Source organism: Biomphalaria glabrata, chromosome 7, assembly GCF_947242115.1.
Source record: "Biomphalaria glabrata chromosome 7, xgBioGlab47.1, whole genome shotgun sequence".
Lineage (NCBI taxonomy): Eukaryota > Metazoa > Mollusca > Gastropoda > Planorbidae > Biomphalaria > Biomphalaria glabrata.
In genome coordinates, this window is record NC_074717.1 from 29,208,656 (window position 1) to 29,233,266 (window position 24,611).

General features: G+C 37.2%; 1 protein-coding gene across 1 annotated transcript in view; it reads right to left on the reverse strand.

Moving 5' to 3' along the window:
- The window catches only part of LOC106070766 (protein naked cuticle homolog 2-like), a 101,874-nt gene that overhangs the window by 19,233 nt on the left and 58,030 nt on the right, over positions 1-24,611 (reverse strand). The window contains exons 3-4 of the mRNA XM_056035474.1: positions 20,951-20,999; positions 8,591-8,673 (exon numbers count right to left, since the gene is read on the reverse strand). Coding sequence (XP_055891449.1) covers positions 8,591-8,673; positions 20,951-20,999 — 132 coding nt within the window. The remainder of the gene's footprint in view (positions 1-8,590; positions 8,674-20,950; positions 21,000-24,611) is intronic.

Here is a 24,611-nt window from a genome sequence, read left to right on the forward strand (position 1 = left end):
ATAAGAATTAGATTCCCCACAATTGTCTAGAACCTATAAGAATTAGATTCCCCAACAAAACAAAAGTCTGGAAGATGAAACACGACTTTCAATCTGAAAAGACTATTTTTACTCCAATATGGTACATTTTTAAACACTGGTAATTATTTTATGGTGAATTTTCAGACATGCAGTGATGACTAGAATGAGTCCCCCCCCCCACACACACACACACACGTTTTATTTTTTTTTTATCAAGATGCCGCGCTCCCCCCCCCCTCCCCCCTGAATAACGTTGCACTATATGATGCTATTGTCTTCAATACAAATGTTAGCTTCCATCGAGATTCCAGTCTTTAATACAAATGTTTGCTTCCATCGAGATTCCAGTCTTTAATACAAATGTTAGATTCCATCGAGATTGCAGTCTTTAATACAAATGTTAGCTTCCATCGAGATTCCAGTCTTTAATACAAATGTTAGCTTCCATCGAGATTCCAGTCTTTAATACAAATGTTAGATTCCATCGAGATTGCAGTCTTTAATACAAATGTTAGATTCCATCGAGATTGCAGTCTTTAATACAAATGTTAGATTCCATCGAGATTGCAGTCTTTAATACAAATGTTAGCTTCCATCGAGATTGCAGTCTTTAATACAAATGTTAGCTTCCATCGAGATTCCAGTCTTTAATACAAATGTTAGATTCCATCGATTGCAGTCTTTGATACAAATGTTAGATTCCATCGATTCCAGTCTTTAATACAAATGTTAGATTCCATCGAGATTCCAGTCTTTAATACAAATGTTAGATTCCATCGATTCCAGTCTTTAATACAAATGTTAGCTTCCATCGATTGCAGTCTTTAATACAAATGTTAGCTTCCATCGAGATTCCAGTCTTTAATACAAATGTTAGCTTCCATCGAGATTCCAGTCTTTAATACAAATGTTAGATTCCATCGAGATTCCAGTCTTTAATACAAATGTTAGATTCCATCGAGATTGCAGTCTTTAATACAAATGTTAGATTCCATCGAGATTGCAGTCTTTAATACAAATGTTAGCTTCCATCGAGATTGCAGTCCTTAATACAAATGTTAGCTTCCATCGAGATTCCAGTCTTTAATACAAATGTTAGATTCCATCGATTGCAGTCTTTAATACAAATGTTAGATTCCATCGATTCCAGTCTTTAATACAAATGTTAGATTCCATCGATTGCAGTCTTTAATACAAATGTTAGATTCCATCGAGATTCCAGTCTTTAATACAAATGTTAGATTCCATCGATTCCAGTCTTTAATACAAATGTTAGCTTCCATCGATTCCAGTCTTTAATACAAATGTTAGCTTCCATCGAGATTCCAGTCTTTAATACAAATGTTAGCTTCCATCGAGTTTCCAGTCTTTAATACAAATGTTAGCTTCCATCGAGATTCGAGTCTTTAATACAAATGTTAGATTCCATCGATTGCAGTCTTTAATACAAATGTTAGCTTCCATCGAGATTCCAGTCTTTAATACAAATGTTAGATTCCATCGATTGCAGTCTTTAATACAAATGTTAGCTTCCATCGAGATTCCAGTCTTTAATACAAATGTTAGATTCCATCGAGATTTTAGTCTTTAATACAAATGTTAGATTCCATCGATTGCAGTCTTTAATACAAATGTTAGCTTCCATCGAGATTCCAGTCTTTAATACAAATGTTAGATTCCATCGAGATTCCAGTCTTTAATACAAATGTTAGCTTCCATCGAGATTCCAGTCTTTAATACAAATGTTAGCTTCCATCGAGATTCCAGTCTTTAATACAAATGTTAGATTCCATCGATTGCAGTCTTTAATACAAATGTTAGATTCCATCGATTCCAGTCTTTAATACAAATGTTAGCTTCCATCGATTGCAGTCTTTAATACAAATGTTAGCTTCCATCGAGATTCCAGTCTTTAATACAAATGTTAGCTTCCATCGAGATTTCAGTCTTTAATACAAATGTTAGCTTCCATCGAGATTCCAGTCTTTAATACAAATGTTAGATTCCATCGATTGCAGTCTTTAATACAAATGTTAGCTTCCATCAAGATTCCAGTCTTTAATACAAATGTTAGCTTCCATCGAGATTCCAGTCTTTAATACAAATGTTAGATTCCATCGATTGCAGTCTTTAATACAAATGTTAGATTCCATCGATTGCAGTCTTTAATACAAATGTTAGATTCCATCGATTCCAGTCTTTAATACAAATGTTAGCTTCCATCAATTGCAGTCTTTAATACAAATGTTAGCTTCCATCGAGATTCCAGTCTTTAATACAAATGTTAACTTCCATCGAGATTCCAGTCTTTAACACAAATGTTAGCTTCCATCGAGATTCCAGTCTTTAATACAAATGTTAGATTCCATCGATTGCAGTCTTTAATACAATTGTTAGCTTCCATCGAGATTCCAGTCTTTAATACAAATGTTAGCTTCCATCGATTGCAGTCTTTAATACAAATGTTAGCTTCCATCGAGATTCCAGTCTTTAATACAAATGTTAGCTTCCCTCGAGATTCCAGTCTTTAATACAAATGTTAGCTTCCATCGAGATTCCAGTCTTTAATACAAATGTTAGCTTCCCTCGAGATTCCAGTCTTTAATACAAATGTTAGCTTCCATCGAGATTCCAGTCTTTAATACAAATGTTAGATTCCATCGATTGCAGTCTTTAATACAAATGTTAGATTCCATCGAGATTCCAGTCTTTAATACAAATGTTAGATTCCATCGAGATTCCAGTCTTTAATACAAATGTTAGCTTCCATCGAGATTCCAGTCTTTAATACAAATGTTAGATTCCATCGATTGCAGTCTTTAATACAAATGTTAGATTCCATCGAGATTCCAGTCTTTAATACAAATGTTAGCTTCCATCGAGATTCCAGTCTTTAATACAAATGTTAGATTACATCGAGATTCCAGTCTTTAATACAAATGTTAGATTCCATCGATTGCAGTCTTTAATACAAATGTTAGATTCCATCGATTGCAGTCTTTAATACAAATGTTAGCTTCCATCGAGATTCCAGTCTTTAATACAAATGTTAGCTTCCATCGAGTTTGCAGTCTTTAATACAAATGTTAGCTTCCATCGAGATTCCAGTCTTTAATACAAATGTTAGCTTCCATCGAGATTCCAGTCTTTAATACAAATGTTAGATTCCATCGAGATTTTAGTCTTTAATACAAATGTTAGATTCCATCGATTGCAGTCTTTAATACAAATGTTAGCTTTCATCGAGATTCCAGTCTTTAATACAAATGTTAGATTCCATTGAGATTCCAGTCTTTAATACAAATGTTAGCTTCCATCGAGATTCCAGTCTTTAATACAAATGTTAGATTCCATCGAGATTCCAGTCTTTAATACAAATGTTAGATTCCATCGATTGCAGTCTTTAATACAAATGTTAGCTTCCATCGAGATTCCAGTCTTTAATACAAATGTTAGATTCCATCGATTGCAGTCTTTAATACAAATGTTAGATTCCATCGAGATTCCAGTCTTTAATACAAATGTTAGCTTCCATCGAGATTCCAGTCTTTAATACAAATGTTAGATTCCATCGAGATTTCAGTCTTTAATACAAATGTTAGATTCCATCGATTGCAGTCTTTAATACAAATGTTAGATTCCATCGAGATTCCAGTCTTTAATACAAATGTTAGCTTCCATCGAGATTCCAGTCTTTAATACAAATGTTAGCTTCCATCGAGATTCCAGTCTTTAATACAAATGTTAGATTCCATCGAGATTTTAGTCTTTAATACAAATGTTAGATTCCATCGATTGCAGTCTTTAATACAAATGTTAGCTTCCATCGAGATTCCAGTCTTTAATACAAATGTTAGATTCCATCGAGATTCCAGTCTTTAATACAAATGTTAGCTTCCATCGAGATTCCAGTCTTTAATACAAATGTTAGATTCCATCGAGATTCCAGTCTTTAATACAAATGTAGATTCCATCGATTGCAGTCTTTAATACAAATGTTAGCTTCCATCGAGATTCCAGTCTTTAATACAAATGTTAGATTCCATCGAGATTCCAGTCTTTAATACAAATGTTAGATTCCATCGAGATTGCAGCTCAAGACTCTTGAGTAAATGAGTCAAGCACTTTACGTCCAAACTTTATGTTCTGTCGGTGTCTAAGGGATAGAAATAAATGTTTCTGGGTTCGGGTTCGCGTTCATTCAGATTTCATACTTTGAGCTCTTTCAGGTTTTCATTCCAATGCTCAGATCTATACATTAATTGGTGTCAAATTTGATTGTACTGACCACACACTGTCATTGTACACTGTTGGTCAACAGAGCCTGGACATCAGTGACATAGACTAGGATATTCCACCATTAGTTAAAAGAGAACTAAAACACCAGATGTCAAACAGATTGTAAGTCTTGATCCCAACGTTACTATCTGTACACTAGGTGTCGCTCCAAGGGGAGTGTTGGGTTTCTCTAGATTCTATCTTCACAGTGGAACAGACCTTCTAGCTAGAACTTCTCGTAAATTTCATAAAAGCTTCCAACCCCTATCCCAGCTTACAAAGTGATACATTTTGTTATTGTAGTTTTTTTTTTGTTTTTTTTTTTTGCCTTGCAATGATGCTTACAGAATCAAAGGACAAGTAAATATAAAAACAAAATACTTTAAAAAACAACAAAGATTATATTTAGTATAGTTGTATCAATTAGTTTCGATCCGTTACGTAATTAAATTAGTCATCGATCTAGACTAACAATTGAAAAAAGCATTTAAAAAAACAAAAAAGGGGGAATGACTTGAATTCGAACTCATGGCTCAAGCCTTATCAGGTTTCTCAAACCAACACGCTAACCACTCTGCTAGTGGAAGATTATTTTCTATAGTCTCGTTCTATTGTTCATGTTGTGTTCACTAAGACCCAGACGAAGACATATAAAGAAACTAATTCAGTTTATACCACCACTTTAGTCAAGTAAAAATTCTTTCCCTTGTTTGAGATACCAAACAAAATAATTAATTACCAATAGTTAATTAACTAATTGGTTGTTTTTTTATTGATTCTTGTGTTGTCAGGTAAAAGAAATAATTGTGCGAAATTCCGAGACTGAGTGTGGTAGAAATAACGTGCACAGAATTTTGAGCAGACAGACATAAGAAATGAATTAATATAAGCTTTGGAAAAAAGCAGCAATGACACAGGTGCACTTGAAACAGCATATTGGTCCCCAGAGAGACTTGCAGCTGTCATACTGAAGCTAGTTGCGGTCAGTTGAAGATAATTGTCTGTTGGATGACGAGTGAGTGCAAGAATTTATTTTTCAATAATTTCCACAACATCTGTTGGATGCAGGGCCGGTCCTAATAATTGCGGGTCCTATGCGAAATGGATTGCGCGGGGCCCATTCTGGGTAGGAATAAGGATAATATGAGCAAATATTATAGTAAATCAGTCTAGATTTAGATCTATGTAAAAATAGATCAAGATTTTTCATTCTAATTATAGATTTAGTTATATAGATCTAAATATGTAAATAAAAAAAAATCGCTTTTGATTTTTTAAGAGATCGAGAAAGGTTTAGATCTATAGTTATATAATTCAGTGAAGTTTTTGTGTATTTTGCAATTTCATGAGATTTCCATAAGCTCCTGACTCCTGGGAAATAAGGAGGCCGCAGAAACCCTGTTAGAGGCTATAATGGTTTAATTTAATTTATCGGGGTGCCCATAGGTTGCAGTGGCCTAAGGCCGGTCCTGGTTGGAGTGAATGCAAGAATTAAAAAAAAAAATAATTTCAACAACAGAGTTTCCATTGTCTCTTGACAGCTTTATGTATCCCAGACACAATATTCTAAATACATAATCCGGCTTATCAACAAATAACACAAAAGTCTGCTAAACTTATACCAGTTTTTGTTTGTTTTGGCCTTCGATTTATCCCAGTTTTTTTGTAGGTTCTGTCTAAATATTTTTGTACAATAGGTTTCTAGAAATCAAAATAACGTCAAGATTTAGATCTATGTAAAAATAGATCAAGATTTTTCATTCTAATTATAGATTTAGTTATATAGTTCTAAATATGTAAATAAAAAAAAATCGCTTTTGATTTTTTAAGAGATCGAGATAGGTTTAGATCTATAGTTATATAATTCAGTGAAGTTTTTGTGTATTTTGCAATTTCATGAGATTTCCATAAGCTCCTGACTCCTGGGAAATAAGGAGGCCGCAGAAACCCTGTTAGAGGCTATAATGGTTTAATTTAATTTATCGGGGTGCCCATAGGTTGCAGTGGCCTAAGGCCGGTCCTGGTTGGAGTGAATGCAAGAATTAAAAAAAAAAATAATTTCAACAACAGAGTTTCCATTGTCTCTTGACAGCTTTATGTATCCCAGACACAATATTCTAAATACATAATCCGGCTTATCAACAAATAACACAAAAGTCTGCTAAACTTATACCAGTTTTTGTTTGTTTTGGCCTTCGATTTATCCCAGTTTTTTGTAGGTTCTGTCTAAATATTTTTGTACAATAGGTTTCTAGAAATCAAAATAACGTCAAGATTTAGATCTATGTAAAAATAGATCAAGATTTTTCATTCTAATTATAGATTTAGTTATATAGTTCTAAATATGTAAATAAAAAAAAATCGCTTTTGATTTTTTAAGAGATCGAGATAGGTTTAGATCTATAGTTATATAATTCAGTGAAGTTTTTGTGTATTTTGCAATTTCATGAGATTTCCATGAGCTCCTGACTCCTGGGAAATAAGGAGGCCGCAGAAACCCTGTTAGAGGCTATAATGGTTTAATTTAATTTATCGGGGTGCCCATAGGTTGCAGTGGCCTAAGGCCGGTCCTGGTTGGAGTGAATGCAAGAATTAAAAAAAAAATAATTTCAACAACAGAGTTTCCATTGTCTCTTGACAGCTTTATGTATCCCAGACACAATATTCTAAATACATAATCCGGCTTATCAACAAATAACACAAAAGTCTGCTAAACTTATACCAGTTTTTGTTTGTTTTGGCCTTCGATTTATCCCAGTTTTTTGTAGGTTCTGTCTAAATATTTTTGTACAATAGGTTTCTAGAAATCAAAATAACGTCAAGATTTAGATCTATGTAAAAATAGATCAAGATTTTTCATTCTAATTATAGATTTAGTTATATAGATCTAAATATGTAAATAAAAAAAAATCGCTTTTGATTTTTTAAGAGATCGAGATAGGTTTAGATCTATAGTTATATAATTCAGTGAAGTTTTTGTGTATTTTGCAATTTCATGAGATTTCCATGAGCTCCTGACTCCTGGGAAATAAGGAGGCCGCAGAAACCCTGTTAGAGGCTATAATGGTTTAATTTAATTTATCGGGGTGCCCATAGGTTGCAGTGGCCTAAGGCCGGTCCTGGTTGGAGTGAATGCAAGAATTAAAAAAAAAAATTTCAACAACAGAGTTTCCATTGTCTCTTGACAGCTTTATGTATCCCAGACACAATATTCTAAATACATAATCCGGCTTATCAACAAATAACACAAAAGTCTGCTAAACTTATACCAGTTTTTGTTTGTTTTGGCCTTCGATTTATCCCAGTTTTTTTGTAGGTTCTGTCTAAATATTTTTGTACAATAGGTTTCTAGAAATCAAAATAACGTCAAGATTTAGATCTATGTAAAAATAGATCAAGATTTTTCATTCTAATTATAGATTTAGTTATATAGATCTAAATATGTAAATAAAAAAAAATCGCTTTTGATTTTTTAAGAGATCGAGATAGGTTAAGATCTATAGTTATATAATTCAGTGAAGTTTTTGTGTATTTTGCAATTTCATGAGATTTCCATGAGCTCCTGACTCCTGGGAAATAAGGAGGCCGCAGAAACCCTGTTAGAGGCTATAATGGTTTAATTTAATTTATCGGGGTGCCCATAGGTTGCAGTGGCCTAAGGCCGGTCCTGGTTGGAGTGAATGCAAGAATTAAAAAAAAAAAATTTCAACAACAGAGTTTCCATTGTCTCTTGACAGCTTTATGTATCCCAGGCACAATATTCTAAATACATAATCCGGCTTATCAACAAATAACACAAAAGTCTGCTAAACTTATACCAGTTTTTGTTTGTTTTGGCCTTCGATTTATCCCAGTTTTTTTGTAGGTTCTGTCTAAATATTTTTGTAGAATAGGTTTCTAGAAATCAAAATAATGTCAAGATGTATCCTTGCAGAAATGTTGTTTTTTTTTTCGCATCACAAAAAAAATAAAATAAACAAAGAAAGTACAGTGCTAAATCTAAACAAATGACAAGAGAACAATGCTAAATCTAAACAAAAGATATAAATAACAAAAGACGATCCTAAATTAAAATCTAAACAAATGACAAAAGTACAAGAGAACAATGCTGTACCGGAGAACTTTGCTAAATCTATGACAAAAGTACCAGAGAACATTGCTAAATCTAAACAAATGACAAAAGTACCAGAGAACTTCGCTAAATCTATGACAAAAGTACCAGAGAACATTGCTAAATCTAAACAAATGTAACAGATAGCAAAAGACAATGCTTGTCAAGTGAAACACTTACCTCTATGTTGACTTTATCACATCCCTCACGAATGTGGTCTAACTTGGAAGTGACTGTGTCTAGTTTCTGGGGTGGCAGCTCAACTAGAGAGTAAATTAAAAAAAAAAGATTAGTCACCAAAATCAAGTTAGTCATTATTAAATTGACATTTTCCCATGTACTATCTTTAAATAGGCCAAAGGCAGATATCGTGTATATCTGTTCTGGATGTAGATCATATCTAGGAATGTGTAGCCACATTGATATACTGCACTCCTCCTTAATCTTCGGTCTGTGGTGAAGGCTGGAATTTTAATTTCTGGACCTTTTGGGCGCCCATGAGTCCACCTAGTTCTAACGGGTGCCTGACATTAGTTGGGGATAAGTAAAGGAGGTCGGTTGTTGTGCAGGCCACATACCACCCTCGATAACCGCGGGCTACAGAAATTTGTGAACTATACATCATCTGCCCTGTAGATCGCAAGGTCTGAAAGGGACTTCATCAGATCTTTCAAACGAAACATTGTGACGTAAAAACACTTGTTTTCAGAAGATACAAGAGCCTACACGTGATCATATCCAGCTTCTTTGATTGGACAGAGCAAATTATGCAAAGTAAAGGGTTAAAGCGCAAACATTACGATTGGTTGGGACAATAAGATAAAACTTGTAATGGTGGCACTGCGACTGTGACAAAAACTCTCACCACTGACCCTGGCGTATAGGCCTGTATGACTTGTCGACCTGTTTTATACAGTGATAGAAGAATGTTTTTATAAGGCCAAGTTTTTCTTGTTTCTTCTCATTAAGACATAGTCAATTATTTTAAATGTTGACTAAAAGTCTGTTGACGTCTACAATGAGATGAACACTCCCATCCACATGAGCAAGTTAAGAATGAGGTACTCTTTCAATATTGCGTATGGCTGTCATAAATGGGTGAACCCTAGTGCTATAAGAAGCAGTCTTTTATTTTATTTTTTTGTTTCGCACAGAGTGCAATATAGTTTTTGTCACGTGACCTTCGAGTCTGCTACTTTGAGAACAGCAGACACAAGAACACACTGGCGCGCGTGAATGCACTGACTGCAAAGCTGAGGCTCCCAAAGAATACAGTGGAGAGTTGACAATGGAAGAAAAAAGAAATTGTAGCGTGAGAATCAGGAATCAATTGCTAGCCGCCATTGTTTGGGTGTTCAGTTCAACCAGTGATACGATTTGTAGTACTAGTGTGTGTGTGTGTGTGTGTGGTGTGAATGAGTACGTGAGAGGGAAGCGTGGTGTGTGTGTGTGTGGTGTGAATGAGTACGTGAGAGGGAAGCGTGGTGTGTGTGTGTGTGGTGTGAATGAGTACGTGAGAGGGAAGCGTGGTGTGTGTGTGTGTGTGTTTTACGAAAGTAATTTTCTTCTCTTGGTTTTGTTGTGTGTTACTTGTGTAGTTCACTTTATGTTCTTATGACGTGGTCTTGTTAAGCATTTATGTCCGAACAGAAAACGGCTAGATTGGACATACTAACCTATATACATACATAACATTTACCGGTACATGAACAAAATACAGGGAGGGAAATGGAACATAACTTAAATGGACATTATGGATTTCTTGAGAATGGCTGGAAACTGTTTGTGTCTGCCTGTCTTTGGTATCGCCATTTTTATGAAATAAAGAGAAAATGAATAAATGTTTGTGTCAAAACAAACTATAACAAAAATGACTGACAAGGAGTAAGGTCATATTGGGAAGTACGACGCCCGGTACCTCTCCAGAGCCCCAGTCGTGCAGTACCTCTCCAGAGCCCCAGTCGTGCAGTACCTCTCCAGAGCCCCAGTCGTGCAGTACCTCTCCAGAGCCCCAGTCGTGCAGTACCTCCCCAGAGCCCCAGTCATGATTGAGTCGTTCCTTGCTCGCCTCAGTCTAACCCTTTTTTCTGTGTAAATGTGTGTGTGTGTTCATCAACTTCATTATCATTATCATCATCTGTCCATTGACTTTCGTCGATGGGTGCTGTGACAGTGCGCTAAATCAAATTCCTCCACATTACCCGCTCAGCAGCTGTTGAAGAGAGAGCCCCCCCCCCATTCTAAGTTGAAAGTTTAAAATGTATCTACTCGTTGAAATTGTTCTTTGTAAATATTGTGTCAGGACTTTTTACACAAATATATTTATCAAATAATACAAAATGACATATTAATCCTAATTTAATTTTAGAACATTCCCAGCTCCGTGCCACACATTTCTAGAACGCTTTGCTTGAAAGTCAATGAAGAAAATAAAAATGCAACAACAACATTTGTATTGTTCCGCGCTATGTCTTACGCAGATAAGCCAAACGAAGGCAATTCTCAAATAACGAACTCAAATAACACCGACGAAAGGTCAACAATAGAAGAAGGTCAACGCTGATAGTGAATGTCGAACTAGACGTTTAATAAGAAGGGAACAGTCGAATGTGGTCAAGCTAAATCTCTACGTCCATAAACCTGCCTCTCTCTGAAGCCTTCAGAAGTTCTCTACTCTGTTCACATTTCGCTCTCCTTCCTCATATCCTGGTCTTGTGTTTACAAGTCCCCCGTCATTGTCTCTAAGTCAAAACTTTCCCTTTCTTTGAAACAAATAACTAGTTTCTAATCGTGCCAAAAATTCTATAAACTTAACATTCCAAAAGACAGAATCCGTTATGTGAAGACCAAAGATGAATGCGCTTTGGGCTGTCTTGAAGGTCCTGAGACCTAACCTGGCCCGCTGACATTCATTTGATTCACGCAGAAAGGAAAGGACAAAATCATGTCTGAAGAAATGTCTGATCAGTCAGTCAAAAGTGATTTAGTCCTTCTACATCACTCCCTTTCTTTCTTATTCTTTATCTCTCTTATTCACACACTCTCTTCCTCTCTGTCTCTCTGACTATTCTCCCTACCTCCCCCCCCCCCAAACAAAAAAAAAAAGTCGTATTCTCTTTATTCTCCAGATTTTTGAAGAGATTTTTAAAATGTGGGAGAAATAACAATAAAATCCCTGACCGACAAATATTCCCAATCTGTTGGTTTGGCCAGCAGAGTCCTCTTCACAATTCTGCTGGACAATTCAGAAGAGTTTGCGCTTCGCTAACTCTGGCCTGGTGACGTCCCTCGACCAGAAATATATTCCCACCCGCCCTGGTCCCAGTTTGTCCAGAGATCGTTCCGTGTGACAACTTGACCTCCAGTGTTAAGAATGTCCCACGTGACAAGTGCCCTCTAACAGACCGCACATTGCACAATAGATGTGGTAGTTGCCCTCACGCACCCACATCCCGTCATACATAATACATTCAAAAAAAAAAACCCACTTCCATGCTTCCTCTCTTAAAAGCCCTTGTTCAAAAAGTACTGATGGAGTTATCTGTCCTTGATTGTCCTTCTGTGAATCTGAATCAAAAATGGCATCACGCATCTTCCTTCTTAGTGGAATAAATAAATAAATGATTCGGAGATCGGTCGTGTGGGGACTTGTCACATTCAACTGGCAAAATTACGTGGAGGCTTAAGGTAGTCCAACATTCTTTCTCAAAGTCGTAATAAAAGCACACTTACGAAAACAATGGGACAAAATATATATTTATAATTTATATCCTATTTATATCTTTCTTTACAATGAGTTGGAGTAAAACTTGAACACTTTCAATAAAAACCTAACAAAATATTCCAAAGTGAACTTGACCTTATTAAGATCCTCTGCTCAGTTCATTTCTCGCTTGCCTTTACAAATGATCTCTTACTCACATGCCTATACAAATTACCTCTGCACACTGGCCTATACAAATTACCTCTGCACACTGGCCTACACATATTCTGTCCACAATTCCCAAAACAGGAAACAGAAGTTTAGATGTGAGCTAACAAAGAACAGCCTGACAACTGTAAGAAGTGTTGTAAACTACAGAATATAGCTTCAACTCAACGTGAGTACATTGTGAGATAGACAGGGATGTAGAAGGAAATGAGCAAGTATTTGTAGAGTATGAGATTAGGCAAGTATTTGTAGAGTATGAGATTAGGCAAGTATTTGTAGAGTATGAAATTTAATTAATGAGATTTTTTTTTTAAATTATGGGAGTATTTTTTTATTTAGATTTTTTTAAAATTTTGAGATATTTATAAATAGGAGATTAGGTGAGAACTCTGTAATTATAAGATTAGGCAGGAATTGTAAATGTTTTAGCGAAAACTGAAAATTACATCATAACATGAGAATGAGATTTTTTTTTTTGTCTATTATAAGATTAGAGAGAAATAGTAAATTATATTATTAGGCAAGATCTTTAAATTATTTGATTAGGTAAAATTGTAAATCGTGAGATTATTTTTTTGTGTGTGTTAATTACAAGATGATCAAGAATTGTAAATTATAAGACAAGGCCAAAATGGTACAATATTGACTTAGAATGTGAGTCAACTTTTGAAATAGAAGACAACTACCACGTTTTCCCTATTGAATAACAAATAATTGGATTTCCACTTTGACATTGAAGGTTCATCCCCACCAAGCAAATCAGTTTAGCAGAGCATACTACAACTGTATAGGCCTCCAAGTTGGCACGAATCCATAGTTCTCATTTGTTATTCAGTCAGTCCAGTCACGTGGCTCTCCCCGGCATTCTTAAAAAGAATTAAGGAGGAAGAAAACTGACCAGTTAGATCGACCACACAGAATATAAAACAGTCGTCCAGGATACGGGCTACAATGACCTCAATGGCTTGATTCCAGTGATAACGGATCTTGTCGGTCAGTGAGTGGACCCAGTGAGTGGACCGCGTTTCCGGAGAGGTTAGTTGGTGAGTAGAGAAAAGAGGGAAACATCGAGTGGACACGGGAGAGGCTTAATGTGCGGGAAGATAACCTCCATAGAAAAAAATTATCTGCCCCTGTCAGTGGTATCAACCTTTGACCTGTCGTAAAGCCCTCAAGACCAGGGAAGATAACGACCCCACAGGATTTAGATCGAACCAGTTCGTTTATTTCCTGGCCACAGTTTAACTCTAGGTTCAAAGTTTGCCACATTGGCCTATAAGTATTTCTCAAATGGAATGTATTTTCGACAAATTATTTACGTAAAGACAAATGCTAGATATGCATTGTTACGACTCGGCGCTGCGCACCGCAATCAGAAAGCGCGCACCATGCAGACTTGAACTGAAATGCTGTATTTTTTTAAAAATTATTCTTAAACCCTGTCCTCCCAAGAGGGAGGTCATCGTACCATTCACCGCCATTATAAATAAACATCCTCATTTCCTTGATTACCTCCCGTTTTACCTGCCTAGGTACATCTCTCTCTCTCTCTCTCATATATATATATATCTATATATATATATATATCTATATATATATATATATCTATATATATATATATCTATCTATATATATATATATACATATATATATATATATATATATATATATATATATATATATATATATATATATATATATATATATATATATATATATATATATATATATTGTTATGACTCTACATTGCGCACTGTCATTTGGCGCGACATTGTGTACCAGAGGACACGATAGAGAACAGAGGAAGGAAGATGGCCGATGATTAGCGATGTAAACAAGAAGGCCTGAGCTGTGATTCTAAGTTTGACTCTAGATGTAGTTTATAATTGATTATTAAACGTTCTGTTTTATATCACTTTCGTTGAGGTTAATTGCTAAGTTATAGCAATATATACATATGCGTGTTAAAGGAAAATGTACACTTTTTTTTTCTCAACTTAATATTTTAACAAGATTCATAGATAGATAGATAGGTAGATAGGTAGGTAGATAGGTTGGTAGATAGATAGATAGATAGATAGATAGATAGATAGATAGATAGATAGATAGATAGATAGATAGATAGATAGATAGATAGATAGATAGATAGATAGATAGATAAGTAGAGTAAAGGTGTGCCTTTCAGACCCTATGATATAAGGGAGTAGTAACAGTAGTAGTAAATTTCATCTGTGTCTATGGCCGACAGTTAACTTGGGTGTCATGTATTCAACACAACCGCCTTTACTTTCCAAAAGTATGCCAGGCACCCGGTAGAGTTTTGTGTAAAAAAAAATTCGAAGTTTAAGATCATTGTCTTCACCTAGATTCGAACTCTATGTAAGTATCTAGAATTAACACAACCCGTTTCAAAGCTATACAAAGATAAGTTTTGAACACAGACACGTGATTATCTCTCGATTAAGTGGTGGGGTGAAAAAGAAATTATATATGCATACAGGCAAGGTCAGTGAAGGTAAGAGGCAGAAGGATACATTTCTATAAATAACTAAATGACATGTAGCAGCATGCAGCAGCACACGACCTGAGATAAATCCAAACAACGCAACATCCCCCCCCCCACCCCAAGCCAGTCCACACCTCTGAGCTATTGACCGAGTCAAGTGTTGGACATAACAGAATAAATATTCAGGTCCAAGTGTCGCGTGCAGAGAGCTGGTTGGACAGCACGGTGTCCTGCAGACCACCACTAGGGTTGAGCCCTTAACATTGCTAAACTAAAAAAACGTTTTCCAGGATAAAAAAAAAAATAATACAATTCTAATAAGCGCATTCGTAATCGATGCTTACAAATAGCAGTTCTTTTGTGATTCGAATATATCTCAAACAGACTTGTTTATTTGTTGAGCACAATAATGACATGTATTGTATCGTATTATATTGTACCTGTGTACGCGTCAATGTCCCTAAGGAAGTGTAATCAGGATGTTTATTTACACATTGCATGGTTGAAACTTCGAGTTTCTACAAACAAGAGTAATATAATGAAAGGGAAATAATTCGTTTCCGGTAAGAGTATATTCTTGAACTTTCGTTCTGAAAAGCTATACATAGAGAGAAGACCAGCTTATTTTAGGGTCTGAAATCAGTCTGTTAAGTTCATAATTTTCATGCTTGATGTCTACTTTTGTGAATTTATTTTAAAATGTGTTACTGCTTCATACATAGCATGCTCTAGTTTTATGTTTTAAACTTGAATATTAAAGTATTTGAATTCGTAATAGAATTAATTCAACTCAATTTATTTTCCCAAACCGTATATTAAAAAAAAAATACATTCTGTAGAATCCTTCTATCTTTCGTTTATTTAACGGGTTAATCGTAATAACATGTGGTGGAAGTCTTCAAATATCTCTTCTAGATTTTAGCCGAAATGCCAAAGGAAAATGATCAGCACGCCTTGACGCAAATCAAACACTATAAAGATCAAGGGATAACTTTAATTTTTGGTTACTAACAAAAGGATAAGTCTAGAATTAGATCTGATCTGCTCCTTGTCTTTTGGTGCTGAGACATTCGTAAGGGTGCTGAGACATTCACAGGGGTGCTGAGACATTCTGAGGGGTGCTGAGACATTCGTAGGGGTGCTGAGACATTCTGAGGGGTGCTGAGACTTTAGTAGGGGTGCTGAGACATTCGTAGGGGTGCTGAGACTTTAGTAGGGGTGCTGAGACATTCGTAGGGGTGCTGAGACATTCTGAGGGGTGCTGAGACATTCGTAGGGGTGCTGAGACATTCGTAGGGGTGCTGAGACATTCGTAGGGGTGCTGAGACATTCGTAGGGGTACTAAGACAGTTCACGTAACCGAATCCCTCCAATCTTTCCGGTCTTAGACATCTAGATTTTTAAAATTGTAACTTTACCTAAAAATAATTTCTCGTTCCAAATTGCCGAAAATGTGCGATTGATCCCAAGTCTACATATATAGGCACGTGCCTAGATCAGTATATCGAGACTAGACATCATGAGATGCAACTTGGTGCAGTTGTTAACCTCCTTCAGCTGTAGAACGATTATGGTTCATCTCGCACAACTTTTCCATGTGACTTTGGAACCCTATTTTGGAGAGACACTTCCGTCCACATATATCGCAGGTAAAGGTGGCTTTCGCTTTGGTGGTAGAGGAGCCAGACATTTTTCATTCCTCCTAATCCTTGCATATTAAAAGTCATTTCAAGTCTGTCTCCTAACCTTTGCATGTACGTTGTAATGACTCAATAGTAAGATGCGTACAAGTTGGGTCAATCGGGGATTCCCTTAGTGACGCGACGGTATATTAAAAAACTTAGAACGGAAATAGGTAAGAGACAGACTAACGGACGAGAGAGAGAGAGACCTGTTGTAGTAACACTTAGGAAAAGACGTGTTTTCTTTAGCTGACGCCGTGGACTGTGCCCTTCTTATTGGAATAAATTCCGAATAAATGTTATATTTCTAAAAGGCAGGATTAATTTAGTATATCTGTTCTGTTGTTGGAGTTATTTATATTTTAGAACTCGCGACTGTAAATAACATCATTTCAAGTCATATTAGATTCACAAGCAAGTCAACAGAAATAATATCTTACTCAACAACGGGCACACAGACAGCAAGCAATCACTTTTTTTTTTTCGAAAGTTCCTTCTGTTCAGATTAGTACGAAATTTTAGAGATTTAAAACTGTACAAAGTCAGTGATTTTCTTGGCTTATTCAGGAAATCGGCACCGTGCACATGAAAAGATTTCCTAAATTAGTTAGTCCTAGCATATGAATTAATGCGTCATAACATGTAGCAAGCTGTGGGCTGATAAAGGTGAGGTTGGCGGGGGGGGGGGTGTAACAGTATAGTAACTGAATATATTTCATTTGTTGTTGCGGCACATTTTAATGTCAGTGATAAGTCGACCCCCCAGGTAATGGAAACGAATATCAGCAGATCGCGAGCCACGATGTTTCACCAGATCACGAGCCATGATGTTTCACCAGATCACGAGCCATGATGTTTCACCAGATCGCGAGCCATGATGTTTCACCAGATCACGAGCCAAGATGTTTCACCAGATCGCGAGCCATGATGTTTCACCAGATCACGAGCCAAGATGTTTCACCAGATCGCGAGCCAAGATGTTTCACCAGATCGTGAGCCACGATGTTTCACCAGATCGCGAGCCATGATGTTTCACCAGATCACGAGCCATGATGTTTCACCAGATCACGAGCCATGATGTTTCACCAGATCACGAGCCATGATGTTTCACCAGATCGCGAGCCATGATGTTTCACCAGATCACGAGCCATGATGTTTCAGCAGATCGCGAGCCACGATGTTTCACCAGATCGCGAGCCATGATGTTTCACCAGATCACGAGCCACGATGTTTCACCAGATCACGAGCCATGATGTTTCACCACATCGCGAGCCACGATGTTTCACCAGATCGCGAGCCACGATGTTTCACCAGATCGCGAGCCACGATGTTTCACCAGATCACGAGCCATGATGTTTCACCACATCGCGAGCCACGATGTTTCACCAGATCGTGAGCCACGATGTTTCACAAGATCACGAGCCACGATGTTTCACCAGATCACGAGCCATGATGTTTCACCACATCGCGAGCCACGATGTTTCACCAGATCGCGAGCCACGATGTTTCACCAGATCACGAGCCATGATGTTTCACCAGATCGCGAGCCAAGATGTTTCACCAGATCGCGAGCCAAGATGTTTCACCAGATCACGAACCACGATGTTTCACCAGATTGCGTGCCACGATGTTTCGCCATGCTTCACACGTGTAAGATACCATTGTTTCACTTGCACTATCTTATTAGCGCCAATCTGGACATACGCAAACGCACATGCATACTTGCATGACATTTCTGACAAATAGGCCTACACACATTCACACGCGAGAAACAAAAAAGAAGGGACCCCACACATTAAGCTGCATTGACAACTTAGACTCGTGTTTCACTAGCTTAACAGAAATGTCAGATTGGTGAACATTCCATTTGTTTTCTTGGAATGACTAGATCTAGATCTACTTCATCCAAAGTGCAAAATGTCTAATGCAGAAAGATGTCTAATGTAGAAAGATGTCTAGTGTAGAAAGATGTCTAGTGTAGAAAGATGTCTAATGTAGAAAGATGTCTAATGTAGAAAGATTTCTATAAATATGATATACATAATATACATTAAAAGAAAGAAAAACAAAAGTGAAGAAACTAAGAGACCCTCATGGTAAACATTACATAAAGTATTTCAGGACTGATTCCAACTTTAAGATGACGAAATAATGTTTTAAAACAACGCTTTCAAATAGTGATATTTAGATACAAGTTTGTTTCTAGCTAGTCTACAGTGAGATTAAATGTTGCAGAAACATTTGTACAAAATGAGTTGGTCAAAACACGGAACAGCAGCAGAAGTACAAAGTAATTCATAATACTCTAGGGCTAGTTATTGTTTGAAAAATATTGTTTTCAGTGTCTTCTGTTCACACACACACACACACACACACAAAAGAATGTCGAACTACAATGATGACATTTTCTTCTGGTTGTTCTATTGAAAAATAAAAATGTCGCTCACTAGAGAATCTCATGTCTTTATTATTGTCACAAAAAATGTACACCAGAGAACATCTTGTTATGTATATATATATATATATATATTTGAACAGCTTTTGTTTCTTCAAACATTGCTAACACGTGATCAAGTTCAATGTCATGACAAGTAAACTCTTATATTTGTGACACACATGATTATCAGGTTCACCAGAGATCTTTCCCATTGCACAGTGCGGAGTTGAAAGAGAGCTTCCACGTCCCTGTCGATAATCCATGCGCCGTTCCTCAAGAGACCGTTACACTAAAGGCGAGTCCTGCACGGTTAGCGTGGTACAACATAGGAAAATGGCGGAGTTCCCGGTGTACTCGGCCTTCGGCTATGCATTCTAGCCCATGTGCCCAGAGTGCCAGATATATAGGAAATAGCTATGCTTTACATTGGCATTCCAGACAGAACGGTTGTTCAAGCAGATTTACATGCCTAGAGCTCGAAGAGCCTTAGGCTCAGCTTTTTTGACAATCAAACGGTTACTATTGAATAGAAATACTGTTCCGAGAAACATGTTAATTTAAACAAACAAAAATTCGACATGTCACAATTTGCCTGAAAGCAGCTCTAGGATTCACAAATTGGTGCTGCCATTTTGTTTGTTAGTCTTGGGCTTGGTTTCCGTGCTTAGGGCTGCGAAGCTGATAGAACATTTAGGGCCCATGGGGGAGTAACTAAAGCTGAAAGAACATTTAGGGCCCATGGGGTAAGTAACTAAAGCTGAAAGAACATTTAGGGCCCATGGGGGAGTAACTAAAGCTGAAAGAACATTTAGGGCCCATGGGGTAAGTAACTAAAGCTGAAAGAACATTTAGGGCCCATGGGGTAAGTAACTAAAGCTGAGAGAACATTTAGGGCCCATGGGGTAAGTAACTAAAGCTGAGAGAACATTTAGGGCCCATGGGGTAAGTAACTAAAGCTGATAGAACATTTAGGGCCCATGGGGTAAGTAACTAAAGCTGATAGAACATTTAGGGCCCATGGGGTAAGTAACTAAAGCTGAAAGAACATTAAGGGCCCATTGGGGTGAGTAAAGGTTCGGGCTAATACCGCGCTTGAATAAATTGTCACGAATGAAAGCGTGGAGTTGAGTCTGGCATCTAGCGACGCGAATACCTACGTTGAATAAATGATCACGTTGTAGATGCAGCCTCGAGATCAGGTCAAGCATTTTATTAGCAACGCCTGTCAACGGTAAGCAGAAGAGGCTTTGTTTTGAGCCTTAGAGTGGAATAAAGAAATGGAAAGTCTAAAGGAGGAGAGTAATTAGAAAGTCATGCTTAGTGAACTTATAATAGAATAATTGTTCCGACTAAATATAGACTGTTGTAAGGTAGTATTAAGTATAAGTATAAAGTTTGATTATTTCTATGTTTTTCTTTAGTGCTGGAAAACTTTGAAACTAAATTTAAAAAAAAATTGTAATATTGTATAATTTGATCGTACAAATTTTGAATAGTATAATAAATTGGCATACAGTACCACACCTAAAAACAATGAAAAAATCATCTGTCAGAGACTCAGAATACTAAGCTCCAATGGATAACACATAGACTACACAATGTTTTCTCCCTTTATATATTTTCCGATCTAAATTTAGATCCTTAAAACAACAAAAACTGTGCAATACAAAATTGTATTTTTTTAAAGCTGCCTCGGACTTTCATGAGCTATTTAAAACTCTTACCACTCAGTGGCTTCTGTACCAATAAAGTATCTCAACAGTCTCCGTTATACGTGTCTTAGTACATGAAAAGTAGGTTCATTTCAACTACAAACCATAAAATGACAAGCGCAGCAGATATTGCATCCCTTTCCATTTAAGCAAGGCTGGAGTTGTTGTTTTTTCCCGTAGAATACATAGTGTCGTCAACAATCTTCCTCCAGACCCCCACAAACGCACCCAGACACACAAAAGGTCATAGTACTATTATTGAACTCACTTACCTCTTAATGGTGAGGTGTCACTCTTCTCTTCCAGGCATATGGATAACTCCTGAAGAAACAGAAACACGAGAATTAAAATGACTGGAGATTTTAAATAAGGTTGACACTAAAAGTTTAAAAAAAAAAGAAACAACATAGACACTAGAAACAAGAAGAACCGGGGTTCTATTCCACAGTTTTAGCACCTTCTACAGAGGTGAAAAGTGAGATTGAGCATGTACACAGATGGTCTTTTAGAAACATGTATATGGAATATATGCTTACTGTTAGGGTGAGATATTATTATTATAATTAAATGAATTATATTTTTAGAATAGTTTATAGAAATGCGCACTTATCTTATCTTATAAAATACAGACGTTACTTCAAAAAAGAAGATGATTACGTGAAAGATATAATCATACTAGCACACATTTCTGACAACTGAAGCAACATACAAGTTCAGCGATTTCAACCAATGACTGACTCAGTGTGAAATCCGTACAGAATGCGTACAATAAAATAGGCCTACCTCTGAAAGATTAAAGCTTCCTTCCACAACTTAAAAAAAAGACAAAAAGACGCAATTAGCCAATGAACTAATTCATATCATCATATCAGGTGAGCGTTGAGTCACGCGACATTTAAAATGCAACAAGATCAAACAACCTGAGACATCTGTCAAGCACATCATTAGAAACAAGACAAAAAACGCTGCACACACCTGGTCGAACAAAGGGAAAGGTCAAGCAAAGGTTAAGTGATGAATGAGATACCTGTCACGCGCCAACTGCGCTGCGATTATTTCTCTCTATATTGCGAGAGAGGAACATCCATATCTAATAACATTGAAATAATGTTTTAGGAACAATTTAGTATGGTCAGTACATCGATGAGGAGCAGTCTCGTCTAGCATGTGTTTAGTAGCCCTGGGGGGAGGTGCTCAGAGGTGGAGGATAGGCCGTGACCTTCGTGAATTTCAGTTCTGCCCCATTGCCCTTGACAGAGGATTATTTGTGCGCACTAGGTCCAGCTGCGTCCCGTGCAAATTAAAAGTTTTTGGAACTGCTTCTGGTACTGATGATCGTTAGTGTCTGGCCACTTTTGCTTCTCGCCAGGCTTAGAAGGGCGTCTTTAAAATCAGATCAAGTCACAGGCGAGAGCTTAAATGACAAAAATACACTTAGCAAGGTATCTGAGGAACAATCATTTGAAGTGACAAATTTGGTAAGTCACCGCATAGTTCCTTAATTAATACCTAGACACTAAGAATACCTTTGATTCATATGACGATGATGCGAAAAAATGAATCCAACGTCAACAAGTGATGGTCAATGCTTTCCCTTACGTCCTCCACTAATCAGCTTCTATCGACAACAACTGGTTTTGTTTCCATACTCACACACTGTTTTATTGTCTTGCAATTCAATAGGTCAGAACTGGAGGTGGACAGTGAGAAATCGGTCACCCGAATAATTTCACTGGTCATTTGTCTTCAGAAACTAGAGAAATCTCAATAATGGTAGGTCGCGATTCTGTAATACATCAGCACTGACCAGTGATCAATTGGATCTTCTGCGTCATTAGGACTATCAGGCTGAAACACAATCTTTTTAACTGAATGAACTCTTAGATGGACGACAATGTGAATATTCATGAAACAAACACCGTACTGGTTTAACAACCATTTGTTTTTCTACCCATTTAGGACAAAGAAAAGTTGAAATAGAGACAGTCTTTAAACAAAAACAAACCCACCGTTACCATAGTGTCAAATTGGTTTTCAATGCTCTGTTCAATCCGACGATTCAATAGTGGTCTAAGGCACAGACGATTTGGCGCCAGTGGGTGTCACGTGACCAGCACAAAAGCGCCACTGTCTATAAATTCCAACACAAAGTTTGCTCCGTGAAAACTGTGGGTCTAGGGACGGACTAAAGTCGTGAAAAAAAACTGTACTTAGATTCGAACCCCAGACCATAAACTCAGTAGCCTTGTGGTGTACGTCTACCGCGCCTGTAATTATTTGTTAAGTATTGATTTCAAATAGTTTCTGACAATATTTTTTTTTATACGAGACCGACTTAAAAAGTCATTATACAAGTAAAATCCGATTGACCAATACGACTTTGCTGGGACCGCATACCAGTAACAGCCCGCAGTGCAAGATTTTTTTGCACCATATTAAAAGAAAAAAGCTTAACGCAGAGCGGTTACCGGTACCACCCGACAGCTTCACATTATCAGCCCTCCGGATACCACAAAGAGCAGAGGCCGGCGCCCGGGGGAGTGACAACAAGCGATAGAACATCATCTGTTCATCTGGTCGAAGGTATTCGACGTTCCGCCTTCAGACCAGGCGCTGGCAGCCTCATGAACACATGCGACTCTCAGACATCTGGACCTTGTCTTGGAGAGAGATTCCTTCTGGTTCCTTAACATCACGTGTTTCAGATATGTTGCTACAAAAAGGGGGGGGGGGAGGGATAGGTGTGAACACCGTAAACTCTGCAATCAATGGCTCTTCATATAACTCTTATGACAAACAGATTATTTTAACACACTCGGTGTTCGGAATGAATTCAACTCGTACGCATGCGCGAGGCTTGTTTAGATCAAAGTACGTGAAAACATTGTGTGTCCGGGGAGAGTATTAATACATTCGTTTTACCAGTGCCGGCCTTAGATAATTGGAGGCCCTAAGCGAAGACATTTGGTGGCCCCAAAAGAAACAGAAAGATAAAAATATAAAGATAAAAAATTAAAATTAAGACATTTAAAAACCTAATGTGCCCCAACAATAACTTTGGGCACATCTTTCGCTATTTCCTATTGTTTTGACACCTGTGCGAGGCCCAACACATCGGACTCTAGTACAAACTGGCGTCATTGTTGATCATTTTGACTGACTGGAGGGACAGCAAGAGCATATCTAGCCGCAGCAAGCCTACCAAACAAGGTGGCCGACTTCAAGCCCGAGCTGAAAGTAAGAGACCCCCGCGATGTTTGCTAGTTGTTTAAACGAAAGACTAGTCATTACTCCTGGTTTTCATCTTTGATGTTGGGTCGTCAACAACTGAAATCAAAAGAAGAAGACTTGAGTAAAATAGCCTACATTACAATAGTTACCCAAAAAAAAAAAAAACCCAACAAAGTTTACTTTCACAAAGTTGATGCTCTCCCAATCCAACAACATTGTAAATTATCCTGTGATTTTGGATAAGACATACTATTAATAAGTAGATGTATTGATTCATTATCATGATAAAGAAAAATATTCATACCCCCTCTCTGATTTTTAACGAGAGCACTTTGTGTGTCAACGCGTTATATAAGTATGTGCTAATGCCAGTTTGTCAATACCAATGGTAATGCCAGTGTGTCAATACCAGTATGTCAGTGTCAGTATATCTATATCAGTGTCAGAGTCAATGTCCATTGTCGATACCAGAATCAGTGTCAGGTCTCAATACCAATCATCCAATGTGTGAGAGCCAGTGCCAGTTTGTCAATGCCAGTGTGTCAGTTTACGACGCTGAACCACAGTTGATGAGAAAAGAAAACAGCAGCTCCCAACGTGGGGAAAAAAAAAGGGGGGGGGGAGAATAAAAAAGTGAAGGAGAGAATTGATGACAGAATGTGTAAGAGAGAATTGATGACAGAATGTGTAAGAGAGAATTGA